The following is a 25,744-nucleotide window of genomic DNA, read 5'->3' as shown; positions in this document are numbered from 1 at the left end:
CATCTGCGCAAATTAAAGTAAGCTAAACAATGAAAGTACGCCAAAAAGGTTCCTCCAATTACGAAGCGTACTTTTATTATTTATTCTCTTCTGCTAACATAGCCTCGGACATCATTTTCGCTAAGGAAAAAGTTGTTTCAAATTACCTTCCGAACCCCCTCTTACCAGTGATGGGCAAAACCCTAGGCTTCGAATATATCTGAAGTTTGCTGATATGTCTATCTTCGTTCCTCTTTTGAAAATTTTCCAAAGAAGGAAACGAGACAAACATATCGGCAAACTTCAAATTTATTCTAAGTCTAGGGTTTCGCCCATCTCTGACCTCTTACAAGGTATTACAACATTTTTGGGACACCCTGTATATCTGTACAATATTTTTTTTAGAGACTCTAAACTCTAGACACTAGACTCTAGAAGCTACTAGAAACACCCCTGGCATCACATAAATTCCATTTACTTATGTGTCATCAATGTACGTACAAATACATACGAAGTACAAGTGGGGAGAATTTAAATGGCGTAACAATACTATAAATTTGTAAATAACATTGGAGAAAATCATCGTTTCGAAAATGAACAGCATCAGAACAGTTACACTTAAATTGTTAAGGTCATATGCCACTAGATATCCGTCTGAAACAATAGGTATCGATGGAAAATTAAAATTGAAAAAGATGGAACAATCCGAAATCGATCTCGATGAATTCGTCGAGGATGATTTGGATGAAGGCGAATCTGATTTTATGAACGTTGGCAAGTCGTACGATATGCACCAAAGGTACATAACAATTAGATTTACTGTATTCTTGATATTTAGTATATTCCAACACCATAATCATTTATGTTACTTTAAATTCATCTCATTTCTAGAGAAATGGAGAAAAAGAAAGAAATCATGAAAGCGAGTATCGTTAAAAAGAAATACTTCAAGAATATACAGCCAAATTTTCTCACGTTTGTCGAAAGAGATCAAATACAGAAGTTACATAAAAGTGATCCAGAAGAATGGACACCAGAGAAATTAAGCAAAAGCTTTCCAGCATTACCTGAAAGTATAAGAAAAATTTTGATATCGAAATTTGTACCGAAATCAGTCGAAGAGGCTATTAAATACGACACTAGAGTTGTTGAAAATTGGAAGATGTTTAAGACAGGCAAATTGGTAGTAGATCCTGATTTGAACGACCATTTGATGAAGTTCAGACATCGAAAAATTAATTTAACCGATAGAGAATCACTGGTCGAAAATCTTATACCGCCAAAGATGGAATTTCCAAAACCACGTAGCGTAATGTTTTCAAATATGATCAAAGGTTTTGTAAATGTTGAACAATCTTCGCATAATCAACAGCAAATTTCTGATAGAAGTGACGGAAGTAGTGACAAGAAAGAATTGATTACCATAGAGAAAGAAAATATAAAAACGCCTATAGTACAAACAAATAAATCTACAAATGCAAAAAATTATAATCAGAAAAATAATAAAGTGAAAGAGAAATTCGTTATGGATGAATCCACAAAAAAAGAAATAAACGAGTTGTATGAAACATCTCCAGAGAAATTAATATCATTCTTAAAAATGAAGCAAGATCGCATGAAATCCTCAAAATTGGAAGATGTAAGTTCTAATATATTACAAAATACTATGGAAACAGCAAGCACAGAAAATAAAAGCGTCATTGTAAAACCCTTAATGCAAACAAATGAACATTTAAATGTAAGAAATGACCAGATATGTAATAACACGAATAGGAAATTAACTTTCGATGAATTTATGAAGAAGAATTTAAACAACATGAATAACACATCTCCAGAGGAAGAAATAACATTAAGAAAAACATATAGAGAACACATAGAGTCCATAAATGCGGAAGATGTAAGTTCTAATATATTAAACGATACTATGAAAGGACTAAGCAAAGAGGAGAAAAATCTTGATCTGATGGAGACTTCATCCGACAAATGTTCGTTAATAATGAAACAAAAGGAACCTGAATTCAAAGCAGTAGGTGCTGCAACTACATATGATGGTAGCATAGGTACTTATGTAAAAGAACGGAACACGAGCATAGATAAAGAGTTCAAGTATGCAATGCCTATAAAGATTCCAAAAAATGTATATAAGAAAGGTATGACGTATAAAGTAGTAGATTGCTATTACGACGACGATGGGGAATTTCTGTATAGAACACCAGGATTAAGAAATTAATTGTTATGTTCTTTAATTACACATATTTGTAATTATTATATATATGTATATGTATATCTAATTATCGAAATAAGCATTCTTTGTAAAAAAATAAAATATATGTGTTATGTTACGTATTTATCGTCTGTATGGTTCGTTCTACTTTTTGTCAACAGATGTCCCTTCCATAGTAGCAGCATATTTTATGAAGATTTTTGATGTCGTTACAGATAAATCTTTCGTAAAATGGTAAATGATCTTGATTGTTAACTGAATGTTTACTTTTCGTTTACACGAGAACAAAAATTAAGTGCGCTTGTTCTCGTTTTTCCTACTCAAACGATAATTCATACTAATTTATTCGCAAACCGGTCATACTTTTTCTATCGTATAGAGGTTATGTTCCCTCAAGGAGTTTTATTTTCATGATTTTCATGTCATTGCATCATCATATCTTAACCTTTCGAAATCGACGCTTGAAAATGTATTTTTTTCTGAATTTGACACAGAAATGTCAACAAACTAAATAATTACATGTAAAAATAATGTACTCACGTAATATGGTAATAATTACTTATATATTGCTTATCCTCTAATGAAATATTAATCTCTGTTTACAAACATGCATTTAAAGAAAGAAAATAGTAAATCGTAATAAAAGCGATAGATAATAATGTACCTTCTTTTTTTTAAATAGGAAATTCGTAGGAATAATAAATTTGAGGTTATAGTGTGTAGAGGGATATGTACTCCTTACATATTTATGTTAACAGAAGTATTTCTATGAAGTAGTAAAATTGATGGAATTGTATTTTTATAGTTTCAGAATTTTGCAGTGTGCAGGGCCAGCCTTATTGGCATTACTCGTTCTGCGCATTCTAAACAAAAAATTGGAAATGGTTCCAAAAGTTATTCGATATTACATAGTCACAATGCACTGGTACAGTCACAATTGCCTCAAACAGCAGACATGCAAGGTTTATCTGTGAGTTTCATTATTAAGCATAACATGGAATGATGCTCTTTGAATTAACATAGAATCTACAACTAGCAGTTACAAGCAAGACCAATAATAATTTATTTCCTCAGGTTCGATTATATTCCAATCCAGCTAGGAGACCTAGTTTCTTCTCTCAATTTCTTGAAAATATCAAGCAGGAAATGCAAAAAAATAAAGAAATGAAGGAATCCTTGAAAAAGTTCAGAGCAGAAGCAGAGAAGCTTGAACAGTCGGATGCATTGAAATCCGCAAGACAGAAGTTTCAGGCAGTAGAGTCAGAAGCCACCAAAAGTTCTGAAGTTCTCAAAGAAAAATTGGACAGCTTAAAGGGAAAGGTATGGGAAAAAAAAACACTTTTTATGCCATAACAAAAATCGTATAAACATAGACTGAATTTTATTCCTAAGGTACAAGAAGTTATCGAGGAAGCAAGTAAGACAGAATTAGGTAAGAAAGCTGGACAGTTAGGAGAGGAAATAACAAAATCTGCGAAAGGGGCTGCAGAAACGATCACAGAGAAAAGTCAAGCTTTGGGTAAAACAAGCGCGTTTCAGACGATATCGCAAACTGCGGAAGCTGTGCGCGAAGAATTGGATCATCAAGGAATGCATGGTTTGTTAACTTACTATATAAAATATCATAAGATGTCGTTTTTTAAATTAATATAATACATTTTTTAATAGTCGAACTGTTAATTTTTAGTAATAATTTGAAAAATGGGAAATTTGAGCAAAAATACCCTAAAAAAAAAAACAAGAAAATTTGTAATGTTGAATAATATTTTTTCTATCGAACACTGTAGGAAAGGTTTATGTTCCGCTTAAAAAATTGAGGAAAAGGAAAGATGTAATAGAGAACGATGATAAATGCGTTGCACCAAACGAAGAGGCTATGGGCGTCGAGTTACACAAAGATTCGAAATTTTACCAATCGTGGCAAAATTTTAAGGTTTGCATTTTAAAACAATGTATCTATGTATTACACATTGATCGAATTACTCACACTAGATAACTATATTTTTTTAAGGATAAAAATCCATATGTGAATAAAGTTTTGGATTGGAAAATAAAATACGAGGAATCGGACAATCCTTTAATTCGTGCTTCCAGACTGTTAACAGAAAAGGTTACAGATATAATGGGTGGACTATTTCAAAAGACAGAACTTTCGGAAACGCTGACAGAAATTTGTAAACTGGATCCAAACTTTGATAGGGTACAGTTCTTGAGAGACTGCGAGACTGATATTATACCAAACATTCTCGAAGCAATGGTAAGGGGAAATCTCGAAATATTAAAAGACTGGTGTCACGAAGCCCCATATAATTTAATAGCACAGCCATTGAAGCAAGCAGAAAAATTAGGATATCATTTAGACAGCAAAATATTAGGTATGTTTATATTTCTTGTACATTTTTTCCTTTGTTTCATTCGACACCATTTACAAAATAAAACTTCTTAATTTCAGATATTAATAACGTGGATTTAATAATGGGTAAAGTAATGGAACAGGGGCCAGTTTTAATGATCAGCTTTCAGTGTCAACAGATTATGTGTGTGAGAGATGCTAAGAACAAGGTCGTAGAAGGAGATCCTGAGAAAGTAATGCGCGTTAATTATGTGTGGGTATTATGTCGTGATCCTACAGAACTCAATCCAAAATCTGCGTGGCGTTTACTCGATCTTAGTGCTACTAGTTCAGAGCAATTTGTATAGTGTATAGCTTACACGGTGGTCTAATTGAAACTTTAAAAAATTAACGTGAGCATGTGACTGAAGAATAAGTGAGACATGATATGTGTTCTATTATTGCTTCGAATTTAACTATATCGAAAAGAATGATTCTAATTAGGGTTCGTAATGTGTACATTAATCCATCTGAGATGGATGCCGGCTTATATAATATTACGATGATATTCGATCAGGGTCTGTAGCTTAGATTGCAGACATTTTAAGAAGTCTGAAATATTTTGATCGTTCTAGACAAATAGAAAATAAAAATAAGTTATATCATAGTCACGTATCAAAACATAAAAATTCATTTTTCTAACACATTGTTACAATACTTTTTTTTTATGTATTTGAACAGTACTATCATTTATCGTTTGTGTCACAAAATGTACATTATAACTTATGCTCGTCTATTTTTAGGATTATAACTGTTTCCATATGTTGGAACAGCTAATCGAATATTAATGTACTTTGTTATTTAACTATATTTCATAGTTATACGTATGCATATGGTCTAACCATACACCTGCGTGAATATTACAAATTTTAGTAAAATTGTTTCTGTATATACTCGAGTCTCAACATTCAAATGTCAAGTGTTAGGTGATACAACAATCTATATTTCTTGCAAAATATTCTTTTCGTCGTGAATATTTTAAGGTACGCTCCGAAGAAACATAATATTTGAACGTTTTACGATTGAACAAAGTTATGCATCACGCATAGGAAATTCGTTATAAATAAAGTTATATTATGTATAAGTGTACATATGTACAAGTTCATGTTTATAGCATTACATTGTACAGCGCATAGCTTATTAACGAAATCATCAATTATTTTTTAAAAATTGTAATATATAAATAAATAAAGCGAAACTTCCAGATAGAAACAGAACTTGGATCTTATCAATCTACTAGACATTTGTAAACAATAAGAAGAAATGTAAATACACTCGAGAATTTCTTCGAGGACGATAGTTTTCGTAAGAAGCATAATTGTTATTTAATTCAGAGTTTTGTCGCGCATAACTTAGCTTTTGTAAGTAAATAAATCTAAAATTGGTAATAACAAAAAATGAATATGAATTTGGATTGATCAGAGGGCGAGGGAGCAAGGGCGATATACAGGGTGTCCCAAAAATGTTGTAACACGTTGAAAGGGGTGGATCGGGAGGTGATTTGAAACAACTTTTTCCTTAGCTCGAAATGTTGTCCGAAGCTTCGTTGAGGAGATATTAACGGCAAACACTGACCAATCAGAGCGCGAGTATGCCGGTTGAGCGTAGACTACGCGATAGGCGGCCGCGCTCATACGCTACGCGAGCGCTCCAACGGTATACGCGCGCTCTGATTGATCGGTTTTTTTTTATTAATATCTGCTTAATGAAACCTCGGACAACATTTTCGCTAAGGAAAAAGTTGTTTCAAATCACCTCCCGAACCACCCCTTTCAAGGTGTTACAACATTTTTGGGCCACCCTGTATATCGTTGATCAATCCTGCAACCATTAATATAAAAAAAAATCATATAATCGATGGACTTTGGCGGGGACAATGACAATAATAATCGAAATATTTCTCTATTGCAGCCATTTCGCTGGATGAATACTTTCAATTATTCCAGTATCAATATCATGAAAAGTAACGATTGCGATAAAGGTCGCCATTAGCGTGGAGTCGCCATAATACATATTCGTGAACCATAGACGTATAGACTATGAAGATAGACTTCGCGTTCCATGAGAGGAACGTCGGAACGAGATTAGTAAGAGAGGGCAATAGCGGTGGTGTATGCGTTCTTGTTGCACAGTGACGTATGAAGGGAACTTTTTACACACTTCAAGAAACCGAAAATCCATTACTGTTTATTAATACGTCAGCTAACGATGCTTTTCATTTTTATCTCAAATGTTATTGAATTTCACTAGAATTTCATAACTATGATCAACTATAGCTACAGTCCTCGAGGAAAAGGAATTGTAAATTAGTAAAGTGTTCCTAATGCGGGGCTCTGTTCGCAAGTCGCACGTCCCTGGAAGGAAGAGAGACACCGCCACGGTATCTCTGTCCTTCAGTCTCGTCTTCCCGCGAGACTGCGAAATCTATGTATCTTCGTACGTCTATGTTCGTAACGCCGCAAAAGTAGTGGAAACCAATGGAAACATCTCGATCATAGCCGTGTGGCAGATACACAAAGAAGTTCGCCGTGCCTTTATTAGATTCACGTTTGATTTTCCGTGTCTCGTGCACGCGACATCGGTTACCCGTGACGATCGAGAATATTCAGTGCATTTACGAATACCCGAATATTAGCCCGATCCGTTCGCTTTCGAGAACACGTAACTGGTTGTTTCCTCAGAAACATGGCCGAATATCGTTTCGACGGTGTGGTGAAATTGTGTGTACAGAATCATTAAAACGACGTCCTGGTCGACCGAGTAGATTTAATTGCCGGTAATATGACGTCGATACACTTCGCCGTCCATCCGTTACCCGGAACCGACGATCAGCTGAACGATAGGTAAGGAAAATGCCGTACGTTATCGGTTTCCCATTAATGTATCTATCGTTTCGGTATGTCTGTCTCTTCTCTTCTACGTATAGAAACGAATTCGTTCGTTGCTCGGTTCTTCGAATATATAACCGCTCCGTGGACGAGCGAACATACGTTCATCTCTCTTTCTTTCATCGATAGCCGCACACCGCGACAGGGAACGTTTGATACGGAAGAAATGGTGCAAAATGATTTAACGAGAACCAGGGTGGTCGCGAACGTTTGTTGTCACATTGTAACGTACAGACATCGTGCGTACGGGGTTTCGGGATTTCTTGACATTGCTGGTCGCAATTAGGAGTCGTGTAGGCGCGGCTTAGGACTCCGAGAGGTCCTTTTTCTTTTGTTGCCCATTGTCTTAACTTTGTCCGTTGTACCTGTAGGTTACGAGGAAAAAAAATTTGATTCTCGCTAATCGCAATGGAAGAATTATTCCGTACGAAACGCGATCGTTTACGAGAAATATGTCGTGCACATGAGTCATGGTTACACGTTTCGATGATTGATATATTATTCTCTCCTTACACGATATAATGTAATATTTTTTTTCTTTACATATATTACATTTCCTGTGACTCGGTTTTATGTCTAATATTCACGTATTACGGTACTATTAATTATCTTTTTCTTTTTAATACAAATTTTTTCGATTATAACAGTATTATTTGTCAGACTCAAAAATGATCTGTAGTATATTAATTTTTATTATAAATAATCCCACAGAAATGTGTGTCATTGAACATGGATTGAAAACAAATTAATTTCTTACATTATTGTTGTAATTATTGTAATCATTATTTTTGGAGAATAATTTTATTCCCCGGGGAACAGGTTTTGGGCAGATGGATTCTTGTTGTTATATAATCCTAAATTTTTTAAGTAAAATTGAAGAAATCATTTGTGCCATTTATTGTAATATGGAATCGCATACATCAGGTTGACATAACCTGAACACACAGCTTATTCATGCGAATAAATTTTTGCTTTTGCCCGATTCAATATCCAGATTTACTTGGTGAAGTATGATTCGAATTGGGTATGTTTAATTTGAATTGAAATTGTTTGTAGGTTGAAGGAAGTGGCAGAGAAGATCAACAGATATGGATTCGCGACGTTACCAGCGTTTAATGGACTAAAGATATCAGTGAAACGCATTGTTGTTGGACCAACACATATTGCTCTTCTTACGGAAGACCATAAAGTTTGCAGAGTTGCATTTACAGTATTGTCGGACAGATTGGACTTAAGCAAAAATGAACCTAATAGAAAGTGAGTTAAAATAGATGAAAAACGGCAGGTGTGGAGACATGGAGAGAAAAGATCTTCGTAAATAACGTATATATTTGTTTTTCGTTATAGCACCAGTAAGAATCATGTTGGGAATTCTAATTCAGCTTCGAATGGTGGTGGAAGTAGCGGAAGTGGAGGTAGAGGGATGTCTAGAACGCGTGCAAGAATTATGCGCGGCAGTTCTCGAGGTGGCAGCAGCGGAGGAAGCGGCGGCGGAGGTAGGATAGGCCCTCCAGGTGTAATTATGGGAGGAGGCAGCAGCAGTAGCTCGCGTCCCATTGCACCCGTGCCTGCATCATTTGTACCCGAAGATCTTATCTCGCAGGCTCAAGTGGTATTGCAAGGAAAAAGTCGCAATCTTATTATTAGAGAATTGCAGGTTTGTCATGTTGCGATTAATAAACATATAATATGTTCTCGGTTTTGTAGATTTAACGTAATATTGGAATATATTTTATAGCGTACAAATTTAGATGTAAATTTAGCAGTAAATAATTTGCTATCACGAGACGATGAGGAAGGCGACGATGCGGAAGATGCAGGGGATACGTATGTCCCTGAAGAACTGATATCTTTGTTAGATGGTGGTTCCTTTAACGAACATTCTGTCATAATCGACGCAGATTCTATGTTTTCCGAAGACATGTTTGGATATACAGGAATGAGAAAGTGATTATCTTTCCATTATTCGTAGTCTGTTTGATCGACGAAATGATTCTTAAGTATTTACATATTTTATAGTCGTGGAAATTCTTCGCGCAGAATAGGCAATGACAGGGAAAGCGAACGCACGTCTGAACGAGACAGAGATCGCGATAGTTTCAGTAGATGGAGGGATCGTCAATATTGTGGACCACGTCGGTGGCTGGAATCAGCGCTTAAAGACTCGTGGGAAAAAGATTCTGGTAGAAATTTCAATGATAAACTTTAGATTTCGTTTTACGAACATATTCGAATTGTGTTTGCATGAATCTTAATTGTTCTTTTATTAATGTAACAGATAAAAAGAAAGAGCTAGCATCTCAAAGCCCATTATGGATATCGGAGGAATTGGAATGGTGGCATGAACGTAGCAACGACCCTTCTCCTCGTTTCGTACAGATCGCTTCGCTTTACAGCGAATTAATTGCTGTTTCCACTACGGGTCAATTGTACCAATGGAAATGGTCGGAATCTGAACCGTACAAAGATCCAGAGGTAATTATTGTTGAAACGAACGCTTACCTAGGTATGTATTTGACGAAAGAAACGTAATAAAAATAATTTATTTCAGAATCCAAACGTACATCATCCGAAAGCTCAGTGGTTAGCAATAACAACAGAGAAGATAGTTAATATATCTGCGACAGCAATTCGATGTTCCGTTAGTACCGAAAGCGGCAAGGTAGCTACTTGGCTCGACGAGCTCCTAGGACACGTTGCTTCTCGTCTTGAACACCCAGCTCAAACTTTTACTGAATTTACATTGGACAAAATAGTGTCGCTCCATACTTGCGCTTTGTACACTGTTGCCAGACTCGAGAGTGGTACGCTGTACTGGTGGGGTGTGCTGCCTTTTGCACAGCGTAAGAAGTTATGGGAAAAATACAAGACTAAGTCGCGCAAACACAGACCGTCGACAGTATCATCGAACGACATTAGTTACGGCACACATGTTTGTATGAAGAATAGTCCTATATATCAACCTGGAGCGATAGGATTTACAATTGCTAACGGAGTTCCGAAAGTAGGACAATTATTCGCAGCAGCTTGGAATCTAGATTCTACTTGCAGATTTAAAGTATTTACAGCTGGAAGTCACTTACCTAGTTCTAACGGCGATAAACGCGAAGCAAGTGGAAACAGCGGAACCGGTACTATTAATAAAACAAATCATAAAGAGACCGCTGATCGTCTTGACATGCCTCCACCACCCTCACCAGCTTCGAGCACATGTAGCGACACTGGTAGCATTACGACAAGTCACAGTAAGAATTTTATGTAATTTATTTAAATTATGTTGGTTATGTTTATTATTGTTATTTTGTCTTAGTCTTTGAAATTCTTGTCAGCGATTTCAGGAGCACGAATATTATTAGTTCTATAAAAACATTTTCGTGGCTAATTGTATCGTTCAGGTTGAATGTCTAACGATAGAAATTATTTCTTTTGTAGAGAGACAAAAACGGGTCACACCTCGTAGCGAAGGAGAGGCTGAACGAAAAGATGAGGAGGACTGGCAATTGAAGGATGTCGTTTTTGTCGAAGACGTTAAAACTGTACCCATTGGTAAAGTCATCAAAGTTGACGGCTGTTACGTTGCCGTCAAGTTCTTTTCGAAGGATTCGAAAGAAAAAGAGAAAGAAATTAAAGAGAAGGATTTCAATACATCAGATTTTAAAGATTTGACAGCAGAAGAATCGATTAAATTGTTGGCCGATTGTAGATTGTTAAGGAAAGACGAGTTGCAGGTAATAAAATCATCTATGAATCCAAGAGCTCCAGATTGTTTCCAACGAACACCCAGAAGAGTAAATATCGTCGAAGGATCAAATGATAATATTTTAACTATCGCTACCGACGGACGAGGTATTCATGCGATACTAAAAAGCGGGAACAAGTTAAGCTACGTTGTGTATAATCTAAGCACTGGCAGATACGTGCAAGATTGCTATATTCCATCGGATATATCGTCATTTTTGGGTCTGCAGCCACAGAACATCCACCTTACCAGCGCTGGAGAGAACATCGAATGCTCCATGATTCTTAGAGACGGAAACAATACGATCTATCCGTTGGTAAAAGATTGCGCTGAGGCTATCCGTGATCCTAACTGGTTAGATTTAGTTCCAGTGATTTGCATTGGTGCTTCGACCATTCCCATACCAAGTTGTTCAAATTTAACCAATATGAAGAATCAAGTAGCGGTTATTGCGCTAGCATTTGATAATCTTTTACTACTGCCACGTATATTAAGATGCGACTACGATAGCGTGAAGCAGGTGTTCTGTAATTTGGAACAAGACCACAAAAACAATGCTGCACAAATTCAAGCAATACTAACCGAACGTTGCGATGGCAATCGTAATATTTTACATGCCTGTGTCAGTATGTGTTCACCGACGTCGAACAAAGAGAACGATCAAGGTATCGAACGTGAATTAGTGACGAATACTGTTGATGGCGCGTCTGCGCCCATCGAGGAACCAATTCCAACTTTAAGTTGGCCGCCTGAAGCGTTCGACAACACGTCAGGAGAAGAAGATAGTTTACTCAGCATCGGCGCTGCCAGTATATCTATGATGAATAAATCAGGCGTTGGAGTTGCCTCGAATAATACTTACATCATAGACTCGGTTGAAAGAAGAAATAACGCGTTGCTTATATTAAAGTATATGTGCGAAAGTAACGTATTAGCGCCTCATCTAAAGGAACTACTCACAGCAAAGGATGCTCAAGGTCAGACAGCATTGATGCTTGCCGTTTCGGTCCGTGCGTATCACGCGGCTCTTATCTTATTGGACACTATTCAAAGAGTTGGAAAAGATCAGAAAGAATGTTCAGCTATGATACTTCCTCCCGACGCGAACCCAGATTTGTCACCATTGTTCGTTACTTGTTGCAACGATACCTGTAGCTTCACTTGGACTGGGGCGGATCACATTAACCAGGATATATTCGAATGCAGGACTTGCGGCTTAACCGGGTCTTTGTGCTGCTGTACAGAATGCGCTCGCGTTTGTCACAGAGGGCACGATTGCAAATTAAAAATAACGTCTCCCACGGCATACTGCGACTGCTGGGAAAAATGTAAATGCCGCGCTCTCATCGCTGGTCATCAAGGTGCTCGTTACCAGCTACTATGTCGCCTGGTAGTCAATACCGATCTTGCTACGAAAATAAACTCGCGAGGAGAGAGCATTTTGTTATTCCTAGTTCAGACTGTTGGTAGACAGTTGGTGGAACAACGACAATGTCGTTCAGCGCCTCGACAGCGTTCAGCGTCCGCCAGCCGCAAAGGACCTTCGTCCGACGGTTTGTGCGCGGACTCGGATATGCCGGACCACGACTTGGAACCTCCTCGTTTCAGTCGAAAAGCTTTGGAAAGACTGTTGAACGACTGGCCAGCTGTCCAGTGTATGATCATGTCAGGAGTGACCGCAAACGGCAACGATCAATTGTTTGGAGATCAGGGACAGTTGTGTCGACAGAGCGGCACTGCCTTACTTGACAAATTCACTCACTCACTGTTGGTCAAGTGTAGCGCTGAGATGCTCGACGCTCTCCTCACAACCCTGATAAGGGAACTGCAAAACGATTCCGTGCCTGGCCGACAAGAAGAAGCGAACAACGTTGCTCGTCGATTTGTTCGATCCATAGCTCGAATATTTGTCATTTTTACCATAGAAATGCCACCTGTACCGAAGAGAAGAAGCATCAGCCAGGCCACGCAGCCTCTGATAAAATGCCGGAAAGTTTTCAAAGCGTTGATTAAACTAGCCGTGGAGGAATTATGCGAGACTGCCGATTCGCTGATAGCGCCTGTAAGATTGGGCGTTGCTCGTCCTACGGCGCCTTTCACGTTGACCAGTTCGGTCATCGAAGTGATCAACGGCTCGGAGGAGTTGTTCTCCATAGAACCGTTGATACCTCACAGCGGTGTCAGCTCTCAAACTTTAGACGCTACCTTGCAGACGCAGCAGGGGAATAACAACATAACTATTGCCAGAGATGTTTCTGCTATGGACGAGACTGAGGGTGGCGAAGGTATGCGTTAAGTAGCAACGTTGTATTATTAGGAGATGGAAAGATTTTTTTTTTTTTCCTCGATAGTATATACATCTTCAAATTAAATAATTAATGCTTTCGAACAGAGGTGCCTATGGACGTGGATGGCGACATAAGCGAGCACGAGGAATCTGGAGTTTCCGGGACAGTCGCAGGTCAACCGTTAGGTGAAATCGACAGCAACGCGGGAGGCGTTGGCGAGGAACAACCTGGCGATGGGGAATCTGACACGGAGCTCGACCTTCTGGCTGAGGCGGAGACAGAGTCAGACTCGGATGACAATCACAGTAATCAGGATGCGGCTTCCGCACAACGCAGCGTGCAGACTGGCGCTACTGCGGGTTCAGACGGTGGAATGGGATCCATTTTATTGTTTCCCGAGGACGAGTCCGGAGAATCGAGCCAACAGGAGGACGACGAGAGCGAAGCCGGCGAGACGGATGAACAGGATAACGAGGACTTTCAGATTGGCGACGAGCAATTGGAGCGTCGAAGGTAAAACTGTCTTTTCTTTTTCTAATTTTTTTTTTTTTTTTTTTTGTGTATCGCAGTCGTGCTCATTTACATGCCGTAGGCACCAGGAGTGGGCGTATTTAATTGAAATGTATGTCGAATAATGAATAGAGTAAAACTTCGAAACGAGAACTTTCGTTTATCTATATAAGATAATTATTCTGTGCTAAGTAATTTAATTCTTTCGCATTGTTTCAGGTCATGTGTGTTCAAATGATTTCCATATTATATATACATATACACTCACGATTATAATACGTATTTAATTATTTATTTGTGACTCCAAAAAGGGACAAACCCGGTGAAAATATTTTGTGGTTTTATACAAAGTTGGGTAAAATAATTATTTGGATAAAAATATGATCTTGTTAGTGAAAGGTGAACAGTTCTTGTTCCGTTATTTGTTGAATAAAAATTATATTCTGCATTGAATGAGTAAAAGCTTGTATGAATAACTGTTTGATCGAGGAAACATGGTAAATAAAATGTTTCATCATGTTTCTATTAGTTATCCATTGAATAAATGAAATTTTACCCAACTCGTACTTTATGAAATACATTTTGCCCATTCCTGGTTAGTACATGTAGTGCAGGTACATTAAAAGGCCTTGCAGCAGAGAGCTTTTAGTATAAGTTTAATTTTGTTTACGTATTATCGACAAACGAAAACTTGTGTACTATTGATACCTTATTCCAGTGGGTCGTCTGGCCATTTACATCGTAATAATCTCGCACCTGTTTCTATGCAATGGGCGATACGTAATCGCGAATCGAGCATGCGTACAGCAGGATTGCGGGTAACAGGTGGCAGTAATCTGGTTTTTATTGACTCTGCATCTTTAAGACGCACTACTGCAACATCCGCTGTTGCAGCCGCACAAGAACCCATTACGATGGGTACCACTACCAGTTGTCTGGCACGTGCGTTTGGAATTGTTATTCGACAGATAGCTGATCTTTTAGTTATGATGCAAGACTATAAAACCCGGGCGCCTTTTTTGCCACGGTTGATGGAAATTTCATACCAAGATGCGTTGAACTTACAGGTAGGACCACCGCGGTCTAATCCAATCTTAATGAATTTAAAGACAAAAATCGAATGCCTTTGCGGCATCGATTATCATAAGATGAAGTCGTTCCAAGCTTTTTTAATGTTTCATTCTATTTTGGTCCTCTTTAGTAACGATATGCAAATTTAATTATGCGAATGCATAGAGAAGTAAATATGTTTAGAAATGTAAAGAAGTCTAAAAATATTACAAATGCTTGGCATGACTTTACCTTATAATAATTTATTTCTTCCAAACAACGATTCAAATTTTGATTGTTACATTAATGTTTCGAATGATCGCAGATGTATCTCGAGGCGCATCTGAAACCCACATGGGATTGGCTGCTGACGGTGATGGACGCTACGGAAGCGCAACTAAGATTCGGAGTATCTCTGACGCGTAGCGCGGATCCCACCCATCCCGAACACCCGTTAAACAATGCCCCGTCGTTCACTGGAAGCAACTACACCGGTTTACTGAACACGGCCGCTTTGTCGCTGACATTGCAATCAAATACAGGTCGGAATCAACGCAGTGGTATCGCTACGAGCTCCAATATCTCGACACCACAAGCTTCAAGACTCAGCGTTGGTTTTGCAGGCGTTGGCGAACCTTCGCGAAACAGTAGAGAACGCGAAGGTACGTATCAAATATCGTATCTACAATGTACAACAGTATAGTTACCAAACTGTTTTACAATACATATCAAAGTGTTTATCAATTTATAGAATAAGATAAATTTAAGTTCAATTTTGTATACTTTGCTTATACTTTGACTCGAGTCTTTTTGCTATGAGTTTTTAGAATGAATTGCCTAGACACCTAGGTTTTCCTTTATGGATGACATTTGAGAGACACTGAGTTAATCGCGTTTCCAGTATCAGAACGCTAATCTTTTCTATTTCAGGTGGCGATCTACACTCGGCACGGCGTGAATTTCTGTCGTATTGTCTGTCCTTAATGCGTGCTCATAACGCCGAACACAGAGACAGCTTGCCGGTGTTAGACGTCTCTGCATTGAGACACGTGGCTTACGTATTCGACGCGTTGGTGTACTACATGCGTTCACTCTCGGAACCGATGTCGTCGCGTGGCGAAACCCAGAAAGAGTCTTCGAACTACGCAGGCTGGAATGATCAGGTTCGTTGCAAATATTTTTCCTGCCAAGTACTTTACGTAATTCGTGCTTCTGTAAGTGGAATGGATGACTAAACTTGCCTCAAAAAATTAAACGTAAAACTACTACATTTTGTTCACATTTGAAAAAAAAAAAAGAGAACAAACAAAATTCATCAAAACTATTTCATCAAACTTATTATAAAAGCATGACAATCTCTTAACCACCTACTGGTGTAAATTTGAGGCTCTTGTAAGTACGAGTTGCTTACGAACACCGATTACGACGATCTGTAACGTTGCAGGATGAGAACGACAACGACGAAGGGGAGGAATACAATTCCCCCGTACCTGCAACGCTAGAGACAGACTCCGTGGATTATCCAGATTTACTCCAGGTTCCCATTTGCGGGTCGGGTAATAATAGTAACAGTACCCCAAAAGGAAGGAAGCATCCCTTCTTGCAAAGATCAGATTCCACCCTGTGTCTTGGTTCTCCGCCTTTGGATCCGTTCGACACTAATATGAGCGAGGCCCTGCCATTGGCCGATCAACCCCATTTACTGCAACCCCACTCGACGCGCGAGGATTTATTTGGTATTCCAAAACAGCCTGCGACGAACGTGGGCCCTAATCAGAATCCTTTAGCAGGATTGCCCACGAGACTCGGTTTGTCCGCGCGAAGCGCCGATAGTCAAAATACCGTCACGCCAACGTTTAGCCAAGTAATTCAAGGACCTACATTCGCGTCCACGGACGCAAGACGTAGCTCTGTCTCGGTTGGAGACTCGACGTCGGCGAAGTACACGGTAATGTATTATACATAGGAAAGCTTGGATAAACTCTTTTATTTACAATGTATTTTAAATGTATTTCAATCACGACAATGGGTTTTCCTGTGTTTCCTGTGTTTGGGACCTTTTTCTTTATAATCTAGTAAATATAGATTTGCTTTGCACATTATAGGAGAAGCCAAAATCGTTTAATCATACAACCGATAATCATTCGCTTGTCGCGGAACAAATCGATCGAGCTCCGATTATAGTCTCTACTAATAATCAAACCGATCAAGCAACAGGAAGTACCAAAAATAATAAGGACGTATGTAAGACGAATAGAAGCGTTATTGTTAGAGCTGGAACCGTTTCGGTAAATATGTGAACTGATTGTATTAAACTAAAATTATACGAAAGAAAAAACACGCGAATGTTGTGAGAATCTTATAAATCTATCTTCACTTCTTTTTATTTTCATAAATCTTAATCAAATCCTTTAGAGATCTGTAAGATTTTCGAAGTGCTAGAATAGAATACCCCCTTAAGAATCGTGTTGTTAGTACATTAAACACGTGGATGAATTATCTTCTATTTTAAAGGAAACAAGCACAAATAAAGCAGGCGCGCCAGAAGTGTTGGTGGTATCGACCGTCGAAACGCAAAATGTATCGGAGGACGTCGATCCAGCGGGCACGAATCAGGAAATATCGGCTCACGAAACAGTTGAAACGAGTCCAGTGGAAAATGCCAGGGCAGTTTCGTCGATTGGAACGAATATATCCCATAACATTTTATTGGGACGTTGGAGATTGTCTCTTGATTTGTTTGGACGAGTTTTCATGGAGGACGTTGGCTTGGAAGCTGGCTCGGTTGTTTCCGAATTGGGTGGATTCCAAGTTAAAGAAGCAAAGTTCCGTAGAGATATGGAGAAACTTCGAAATTCGCAACAAAAAGACATCACTCTGTTGAAAGTAATTACTCGCAGTACCTCTGCCTAAAACGAAGAGAAATGTAATTTTTGTACGTGCCATTAACATACTCTTTGTTTAAGGTTGAACGAGATAGAACCCAATTACTAGTACAAACAATGAAGGAATTAAACACACAGTACAATTTATATAATAGACGCGCCTCCAATACACCGCCGTTAGCAGTGAATCGCGTTAAAGTGATTTTCAAAGATGAACCTGGTGAAGGTTCTGGAGTTACTAGAAGTTTCTATACCGCGATCGCAGAGGTTTGTAGAGTGTTGTGATATATCTGCCCGTCTCAGAAATTAATTACGTAAATCTACTCTTGCAGGCGTTGCTTGCGAACGAAAAGCTGCCTAATCTCGAAGCGGCACAAGTGGGATCAAAATATGCGCAATACAATGTTCTTCAGAAATTAAAAAATCGAGATCTCGATCGCGATTTGCAACGACAGGTGAGTATAAGCCATGCGAAAAATATAAGCGTTATTTCTTGTGTTCTTCTTCATTCACGGAGATCTGATTTATTCCAGAATCCTCGATCTTCTGGAAAATGTCGCGAGACACGTAGAGCATTATCTTTCGAAGCTCGTTCTTTTCATCCATCAGGCTCTGTCGAAGGAAGCAGTAGTTCTGGGCCTGGTAGTTCATCCTCTAATTCCCATCCGTTACCTGTTAGTCACCCAATTAACGATCACTTGACCATGCGCCAACAACATCTCGGGGACAGACTGTATCCAAAAGTTCGTAGTATATATATATATATATATTGCTTGCTCCTATTGAAAATTAAGTCAACGGTTCGTAGCTAAACAAGCATAGTACGTGTCCTAAACTTGATATTTTTAAATCAAACACGCTTTAGAAAAATGCGTCAATTTTTAATCGCAGTTCTATCGACGTTTTGGGCTTTTCAAAATGTGTGTTTGATAAATACATTAAAATTCGCTGGATTAGTTATGAATTATTGGATTAATTTCATATCCAAAAGTAATTGATTACATTACATGTTTATTATCGTTATAGATACGTCTCTGAAAAGTACGCTTATAACTCTGTTATTTAATTCAGGTTTACACATTACGGCCCGCGTTAGCTGAGAAGATAACCGGTATGCTCCTAGAGCTATCGCCAGCGCAGTTGTTGATGTTGTTAGCTTCGGAGGATGCTCTGCGGCAAAAAGTGGAAGAAGCATTTGAATTGATCCACAGTCATAGCCAGGACTTGGCGAGCGAGGCGCTGCTGGACTTGGACGTGTTCAGTCTAACGGCGCGCTGCGGAGCTAATAAAAAAAAGATTGAAAACAGCATTCTAGACGATACCGAAGACAATGCTCCTCTCTTTTATTCGCCAGGGAAAAGGGGTTTCTATACACCGCGACAAGGAAGAGGCAGCTACGAACGACTGAACGCTTTCAGAAACGTAGGCAGGTTGGTAATACAGAGATAATCGAGGCAATCCTGAAACTGTAATCAATGAAATTTCACTTTTCAGACTTATAGGATTGTGTCTCTTACAAAACGAACTGTGCCCGATATTTTTGAATCGTCACGTAATAAAATACATTCTGGGAAGGCCGATACGTTTCCATGACCTCGCGTTCTTCGATTCTGTAATTTATGAAAGCCTGAGGCAACTCGTTATCGACTCTGAGACTAAGGACAGTAACAGTTTATTCTCTGCTCTCGATCTTATGTTCAGGTAAACAAAAGTTTAAAACCTTTCGAACGTTCCCCGTTAAAGAAATTCTTGTATTATAAATTTGGCATTAATCAACTGATCCGACTTATGTCTAATAGATTACGCGATGCGACTAAAGTTTTAATTGTTAGAATTAGTTGATAACTTTAATTTTTTGTTCTATCTATATATAAATTAAATTTCTTGTAGTAACTATTTAATCAACAACCATCGCTTTAATCGTCAATCGTCGTGGACTGTTAACGATTGTCCATTTTAAACACTGGTTACGACACGTCTCGTCTATTTCAGTATTGACTTGTGTCCCGAGGAAGGAGGGGGATCAATTGAACTTATACCTAATGGCCGTGACATAGTAGTGACAGCGAGCAACGTTTACGATTACGTACGAAAATATGCCGAAGTTCGTATGATTAAGGTACAAGAAAAAGCATTGCATGCGATGAGAGAAGGGGTATTCGACGTGCTCCCGGAAGGAGCGCTCGACGGTTTGACATCCGAAGACTTGAGGCTTCTTTTAAACGGGGTTGGTGATATTAATGTCTCCGTGTTGATATCATACACTTCGTTCAACGACGAATCAGGAGAATCTGTGGATAGACTAGCAAAATTCAAGCGATGGTTATGGTCTATCGTCGAAAAAATGTCGCACACAGAACGACAGGATTTGGTAAGAATCATATCATAATCTGTTAAGCTCTCTTTTTTGAGAAATTTCTGTTTCCACCATTTTTAATGGAGCACTGATAATGCATATGCATTCAAGAGGATAGTTCTTCGTATAAGATGCAATTGGGTTTTCGAGCGATGCGATATTGTATTTCTCTTTCTCGTTTTATCGCAGGTGTACTTTTGGACAGGATCGCCAGCATTACCAGCAAGCGAAGACGGTTTTCAACCAATGCCAAGTGTGACATTACGGCCAGCGGACGATGCCCACTTACCAACTGCAAATACATGTATTTCTCGACTATACGTTCCATTGTACAGCTCCCGGCATATATTAAGACATAAACTACTTCTCGCTATCAAGACAAAGAATTTTGGATTCGTATGAACATACATGTATATATATATATATGTATATATATAAATATAAATACATATATATATATATATATTACGTATGTATATATATTTATATATATAACGTGACCATGTTTGTGCGCAAATAGCCCTAAAAAGAAGTCACACTATTGATAATGATATAAGAAAAAAAAAGTTGTATGTTGTTATTTTTTTCCTTCCTAGAAAAAAATTTTTAACATTTATAAATTTATAAGGTGTAATTATGAATTCTGATTTCTCTTATTGAAAAAGTGGTTTTCATCATGATAAGATTTTATGTTAAAGTGTCATCATTAGTCTTTATAGTGATCGAATAAAACTTTCTCAAAAATTATAATCAAACGAATTAATTGACAAAATAACCCCATATATATTATCCATAAACAGTGTCTTCTGAATTATATCGCATCACGGAAAACAAGCAAGTTTGCGTTTTTATTAGAAATTTTAAGATTATTTTACAATTAAAAATTTCTTTTATTAGGCATGTTTAAGATGTAACATAAAATGTCGACAGGAAATTGTTGTTTTTTTTAGTTTTTTTTTTTTTAATGCACACCAGTAGTAGTAACTGTTTCTTTTTCTGGGTATCAGCATGTTCTTGATTATAATACATATCGTAAAAATCAGACTACAACACGAATACAGGTTACAAAATATGAAGTTTGATATTTAATAATTGTGAAAATTATGTAGTATCATGTAAAAAATTGCTTTCATGAATGAAGGTGACGATAAAATATTAACATAAAACCACATGTAATTTACAAAATACAAATAATCATCGAATGTTGAACCTTGAATCGAATTTATAATTTTTGTAATTGAATTTGCGGATGAAATCGGCCAAATGCGAAGGTAATAGGAAAAATAATCTAGGAATGTCTAGCTGCCTATTTCGTATTGTTATATACTTTCTTTTAACATGTTCAAAATTCTTGAATCTATCGTAAAACAATATCAACTCCGTTACTTATGCTGCTTAGTCTTGGCATGCACTCATATATGTCCTCGTTTCTGTCTAGGATTGTAACAATACATATTTCCAAAATGATTATCATTTTGAAAGAAAATCGAATTTACAGATTTAAATTATTATTTATATTTCCTAAACAGTAAACTGAAATAGTAAAAAATAATCTATTATCTTTAATTTACTTAAAAAAAATGTTGCTAATAGCTAATATGTATAATATAATAAATCTCATTGTTTATAAATTTCTAAAAATCGTAAAGTTATATACAATAATTATATTATCCGTTATGTACTTGACATAGTATTAATAGAAACTTATGTACAATGGTTACCTATTGACCACTTCCTGAACTGTTTTGTGGTAATTTTGCAGTTGATTGGCTCAATTGAGCCAATGTTTCTGGAGTCGCGTGTGCTTTCAGAATTGAATTTTCAGCTTCCAATTGATTGATGCGATCCATAAGCTCTGCTATTTTCTCCTTGAGTACTTCAACCTCTTCTCGTACGGCAAACATCAAATGACTTTTAACAAGATCCTACAAAAAGATCCTCTGTTAATTCCAACATCGTCGTCCGTTACTTTTATTCGGTAATTGCCCCCAGCAAAGAACGCTTACCATGGCCTGTTCAATCTTATTATCAATTGCTACAGCGCTAGTCCCCGACATACTGCAATGAAAATGACATTGCAAAATTTATTCACAAAATATACGGATGCTGTAGCAATTAAGTTCTCGTTCTTTTAGTTCCTCGATGTATTCAAAAGGAAAAACTTTTGTTAACTACTCTTAGAAAAATTAACGTGTCTTAATTCTCAACAAAACACAAACAATTTTGCACCTTGTGCAAGCCTTTCTTTTACAATTTGATCCTCTGTTTCGAGATCATCTTCGGAATATTAACGGTAAATTTGCAGATACAAATATTGACAATCATTGTTATAGTACACGTAACAAATTATAAGTAAAAAAAACTATTTATTTTTCTGTCAGTATGTAGAAGATGATACAAAAACAGACAATCACAATGTACTATAAGTTTGTTTTAGACTAGAAAATTATCTTTGATTGTACTAGACCTCTATGTAGTATGAGCATCACTATCAACAAAGTTTTTATTGAAATTTAACTTAAACCATAGGAATGCAACATACCTTTCATTATCTTCGAGGGTGTGATGCTCGTCACTGCCTTGAGTAACTTCTGTCAAAGATTCTAACAGTGCCGTATCAGCAGACTGAGTTGCGGATGCAGCTACAATGCCTGAAATGGAGTCCTGCTCCGGGTCGGACTGATGAAAAGTCATGCTTCCCTGTTGCATACCACCTACAACATTTTGGCAGCTGGCCGACACTTGCGCCATTTGCACTTGAGCATTGCTACCCGAAGTTTGAGGTTGCATTTGAGACGGTGGTATCACTTGAGATTGTACCGGTGCTCCAGGAGCATGGATAGCGGATGAAGTTTGCTGTGCACCTGTTTGAGGAACTTTATGAATATTCTGGATGCCCTGCATTCCCTGTATGGTCGTCAATGGTTCAGAAAGTTGCGATATCGGATTTTGAGTTTGTAATGGCTGTTGAGACTGTTGCTGTTGTTGAGGTTGTTGTTGTTGAGTAGGAGGATGCGGTTGCTGTTGTTGTTGCTGTTGAGGAGGAGCATGTTGCTGCTGTTGCGTAACCAACATGTTGGGCGCCTGAGACGTTGGAACAGACGTTTGCTGGACAGACGGTTGGCAAACATTTTGAACCGATAAGGACTGATTCTGTGTATTCACTGTCACGTACGTGTCTTCTTTAGAATGAGGTATACTTTGCTGGGCTGTCACATTGCTATTACCAGTCTGTGTTATAATAGGAATAGAACCTTGGGGCATACTTTGAGGTTGAGTCAAATTATTAGGGTGGTTGGGTTGCAAATTGGAAGGTAACGTGGATCCTTGTCCTCCTGGCTGTTGTTGTTGCTGTTGCGAAGTCAACTGTTGCGCAGAGGATTGAAAGTATTGAGGAATTTGCGACGGCGCTTGAACCTTTGGCTGAGATTGAACTTGCGTTTGGTTATGCTGCGCATTGGGAGGAATCGAATTGCTTACCGCATAATTAGCACTTGTAACCGTTGCGGGATTGCTTGGTACACCGATCGACGAATGCACATCTTGGTGTGTGGATACCTGTCCGTTAGCATCGATACTTATACCTTTATCTTCGGTTACGACCGTTTGTTTTAGCGCATCCGGTACGACGATTCCACTATCCGTTACTCCGTACGATATGCACACCTCATTAGGATCCGACACTTTTGGGGTATTAATCGCAGTCGATTGATTAACCGACGTGTGATCCAAATAATCCATACAAGTCCATCTGCCTCTTTTAAAAGGTTCGGTGCTCTCGATTTTAACCACTTTAAATCGTTCGTTTCTACCATGTGAGTGTACCTCGCGTAAGTCAGCATCTTGTTTCACGTTACTGGACAGTAAGTTAATGATATTGTTATCCGTAACAGACGTGATGTCCAAGGTGTTGATATTGTTGTCGTTTACCGAGTTGCTAACATTATTCCCTTCGGAGGGTACGATCGCCAAACCATACTGAGAACTGGTGGGAATCACCGGAGCTGTGCTAAGGGCAGCGTTGCTAGTATTGAAGAATACGTCCTCCTTGGAGAAGGTGTCTTCCGAGTAGCTAGGCGTTTCGATGTCGATGTCCGTGATACGCGAATGCTCGACGGAATTGTCCTCCGTGTGGGACTCGTCCAAATCGTCGTTCGAATCCTCGCCAGCGTCATTGCTCATGCGACAACCAACGGTGACACTCGTTATTTGAAAGGACGACGTCTTTTTACGACACTGATTGCTCGCCGTCACGTTGCTCGATGTGGTCAAACTAACCGGCTGGTATAACTTCTCTGGCTCTCCTAACCGAATCGTCTCGGTGGTCGTACGGTGCACTGGATTAGACGTTTTTCTACTACTACCATCCGACAGCTTATGCGATTTTCTGTGTACATTATCTGCCATTATTATAGGAACTTAGCATTCGAGAGCCACGATCTTTGCATTCGTTGTTCTCTTGCATGTTAAAATCGACATCGCTCTTAGCCGGGGCCTCTCGGCTTCCAACTGTTCGCCCCTGTCACGATTAACACGGACGCCCTTCAAACCAGCCGATTCTTACTCTTCCCGTTGATAGGAATCGAATTCATATTCTCATCCTACCGAGGTGTTGACAGTTCACCATTTCCATCAATTCTCACGGTGAAGAAGTGTATTCGCTCGAGTAACGTCCACTCGAAACGAATCACTCGGTGATACACGCCAATTACGAAAATCGTCCTCTACCTTCGCTCGGTACGACCGTATCACGCTACATTTAATCTCTCGTTCGTCTACATATTACCATCCCATGATCCGTTTTCTCATTATCCATATCCTTTTATACTTTATTATAGCGACCGAGCAGTTTAAAAATGGCTGCCAATTCACTCGGGGAATTGCCACGAATTATATATCTAGACCATCTTTCCGTGCGATCTTCGCGAACGAGAAGCTAGTTTCTAGGTTTCGTCCCCAAACGGTAGACGCGCCGCGAGAAACAACGTGTCTATGTATATCGATGCTTTTATTTACGCAATATTATACGAAGAGAAATACTCGAGAAGTTCGCAACCTTTGCGAAAGTTTACTGCTTCGATCGGAGGGACGATATTCTTTCGCGCTTTGTGAGCGAATTTGTTCGTACCTTTTTTACGATAAGAATTTATATTATTTTTTGCTACGAAAACAAATTCGTCGTTCGCTATTTAAATTGCCCGCGTCATCGTGGTACATTAGATGGAGATTTTAAATTTGTGAAAAAAAAAGTTTGAAAGTAGAAACGGGAGCATCTAAAATAGAAATCGCTCACTAAGCCGCTCAGTGAGCGGGTTTTAGTACCTGTGGCGCCATCAGTGGGAAAATGCTCAAGTTCTTAGCGAATTAGTTCCCACTGTTTCTATAAGATGGCGCCACTAAGTAAAGGGGACGATAATTATTGCTGTATTAAAT

General features: G+C 38.4%; 4 protein-coding genes across 7 annotated transcripts; 3 read left to right on the top strand and 1 right to left on the bottom strand.

Moving 5' to 3' along the window:
• Positions 1-387: 387 nt before the first annotated feature.
• On the top strand, positions 388-2,334 carry LOC128877905 (uncharacterized). Its single transcript, XM_054125547.1, has 2 exons — positions 388-778; positions 871-2,334. The coding sequence occupies exons 1-2, from the start codon at positions 573-575 to the stop codon at positions 2,207-2,209; spliced, it is 1,545 nt and encodes a 514-aa protein (XP_053981522.1). The 5' UTR covers positions 388-572; the 3' UTR covers positions 2,210-2,334.
• Positions 2,335-2,373: 39 nt separating this feature from the next.
• On the top strand, positions 2,374-5,812 carry LOC128877873 (mitochondrial import inner membrane translocase subunit TIM44). 2 transcript variants are annotated; one of them, XM_054125490.1, is made up of 7 exons: positions 2,374-2,437; positions 3,009-3,173; positions 3,278-3,523; positions 3,596-3,800; positions 3,991-4,136; positions 4,215-4,578; positions 4,656-5,812. In XM_054125490.1, the coding sequence occupies exons 1-7, from the start codon at positions 2,435-2,437 to the stop codon at positions 4,901-4,903; spliced, it is 1,377 nt and encodes a 458-aa protein (XP_053981465.1). In that variant the 5' UTR covers positions 2,374-2,434; the 3' UTR covers positions 4,904-5,812. The 2 variants fall into 2 exon arrangements, with proteins under 2 accessions (XP_053981465.1, XP_053981464.1); XM_054125489.1 differs by lacking the exon at positions 2,374-2,437 and adding an exon at positions 2,612-2,751.
• Positions 5,813-7,082: 1,270 nt separating this feature from the next.
• LOC128877946 (E3 ubiquitin-protein ligase UBR5) lies at positions 7,083-21,061 on the top strand. 2 transcript variants are annotated; one of them, XM_054125640.1, is made up of 22 exons: positions 7,083-7,438; positions 8,540-8,740; positions 8,831-9,140; positions 9,222-9,430; positions 9,524-9,666; positions 9,762-9,958; positions 10,035-10,728; positions 10,916-13,507; positions 13,615-14,023; positions 14,739-15,087; positions 15,396-15,732; positions 16,001-16,233; positions 16,515-17,018; positions 17,176-17,358; positions 17,585-17,956; positions 18,037-18,222; positions 18,288-18,410; positions 18,489-18,698; positions 19,027-19,385; positions 19,450-19,656; positions 19,948-20,326; positions 20,501-21,061. In XM_054125640.1, the coding sequence occupies exons 1-22, from the start codon at positions 7,377-7,379 to the stop codon at positions 20,711-20,713; spliced, it is 8,472 nt and encodes a 2,823-aa protein (XP_053981615.1). In that variant the 5' UTR covers positions 7,083-7,376; the 3' UTR covers positions 20,714-21,061. The 2 variants fall into 2 exon arrangements, with proteins under 2 accessions (XP_053981615.1, XP_053981614.1); XM_054125639.1 differs by having other exon boundaries at positions 9,503-9,666.
• A 140-nt stretch (positions 21,062-21,201) lies between these two features.
• Positions 21,202-25,276, bottom strand: LOC128877947 (protein bunched, class 2/F/G isoform-like). 2 transcript variants are annotated; one of them, XM_054125642.1, is made up of 4 exons: positions 22,854-25,276; positions 22,318-22,369; positions 22,033-22,236; positions 21,202-21,844 (listed from the first exon to the last, which is right to left on the bottom strand). In XM_054125642.1, exons 1-3 carry the CDS (start codon positions 24,716-24,718, stop codon positions 22,033-22,035), a joined length of 2,121 nt encoding a protein of 706 aa, XP_053981617.1. In that variant the 5' UTR covers positions 24,719-25,276; the 3' UTR covers positions 21,202-21,844. The 2 variants fall into 2 exon arrangements, with proteins under 2 accessions (XP_053981617.1, XP_053981616.1); XM_054125641.1 differs by lacking the exon at positions 21,202-21,844 and having other exon boundaries at positions 21,851-22,236; positions 22,854-25,274.
• Between the last annotated feature and the right edge of the window lie 468 nt (positions 25,277-25,744).

This window comes from Hylaeus volcanicus, chromosome 6 (assembly GCF_026283585.1).
Source record: "Hylaeus volcanicus isolate JK05 chromosome 6, UHH_iyHylVolc1.0_haploid, whole genome shotgun sequence".
NCBI lineage: Eukaryota > Metazoa > Arthropoda > Insecta > Hymenoptera > Colletidae > Hylaeus > Hylaeus volcanicus.
This window is presented reverse-complemented; position numbering and strand designations above follow the sequence as displayed.

Excerpts from the sequence above, each read along its gene's own strand:
- LOC128877947 (XM_054125642.1), bottom strand. The coding sequence starts at position 24,718 with ATGGCAGATAATGTACACAGAAAATCGCATAAGCTGTCGGATGGTAGT. Across the intron at positions 22,370-22,853 it reads ACCCTCGAAGATAATGAAAG|TATGTCGGGGACTAGCGCTG; the intron begins GTATGTTGCATT and ends TTTTCATTGCAG. Across the intron at positions 22,237-22,317 it reads ATAAGATTGAACAGGCCATG|GATCTTGTTAAAAGTCATTT; the intron begins GTAAGCGTTCTT and ends ATCTTTTTGTAG.
- LOC128877946 (XM_054125639.1), top strand. The coding sequence starts at position 7,377 with ATGACGTCGATACACTTCGCCGTCCATCCGTTACCCGGAACCGACGAT. Across the intron at positions 7,439-8,539 it reads GACGATCAGCTGAACGATAG|GTTGAAGGAAGTGGCAGAGA; the intron begins GTAAGGAAAATG and ends AATTGTTTGTAG. Across the intron at positions 18,411-18,488 it reads ATCGCGATTTGCAACGACAG|AATCCTCGATCTTCTGGAAA; the intron begins GTGAGTATAAGC and ends GATTTATTCCAG.
- LOC128877873 (XM_054125489.1), top strand. Across the intron at positions 3,524-3,595 it reads TGGACAGCTTAAAGGGAAAG|GTACAAGAAGTTATCGAGGA; the intron begins GTATGGGAAAAA and ends TTTATTCCTAAG. Across the intron at positions 3,801-3,990 it reads GGATCATCAAGGAATGCATG|GAAAGGTTTATGTTCCGCTT; the intron begins GTTTGTTAACTT and ends CGAACACTGTAG.
- LOC128877905 (XM_054125547.1), top strand. The coding sequence starts at position 573 with ATGAACAGCATCAGAACAGTTACACTTAAATTGTTAAGGTCATATGCC. Across the intron at positions 779-870 it reads TCGTACGATATGCACCAAAG|AGAAATGGAGAAAAAGAAAG; the intron begins GTACATAACAAT and ends TCTCATTTCTAG.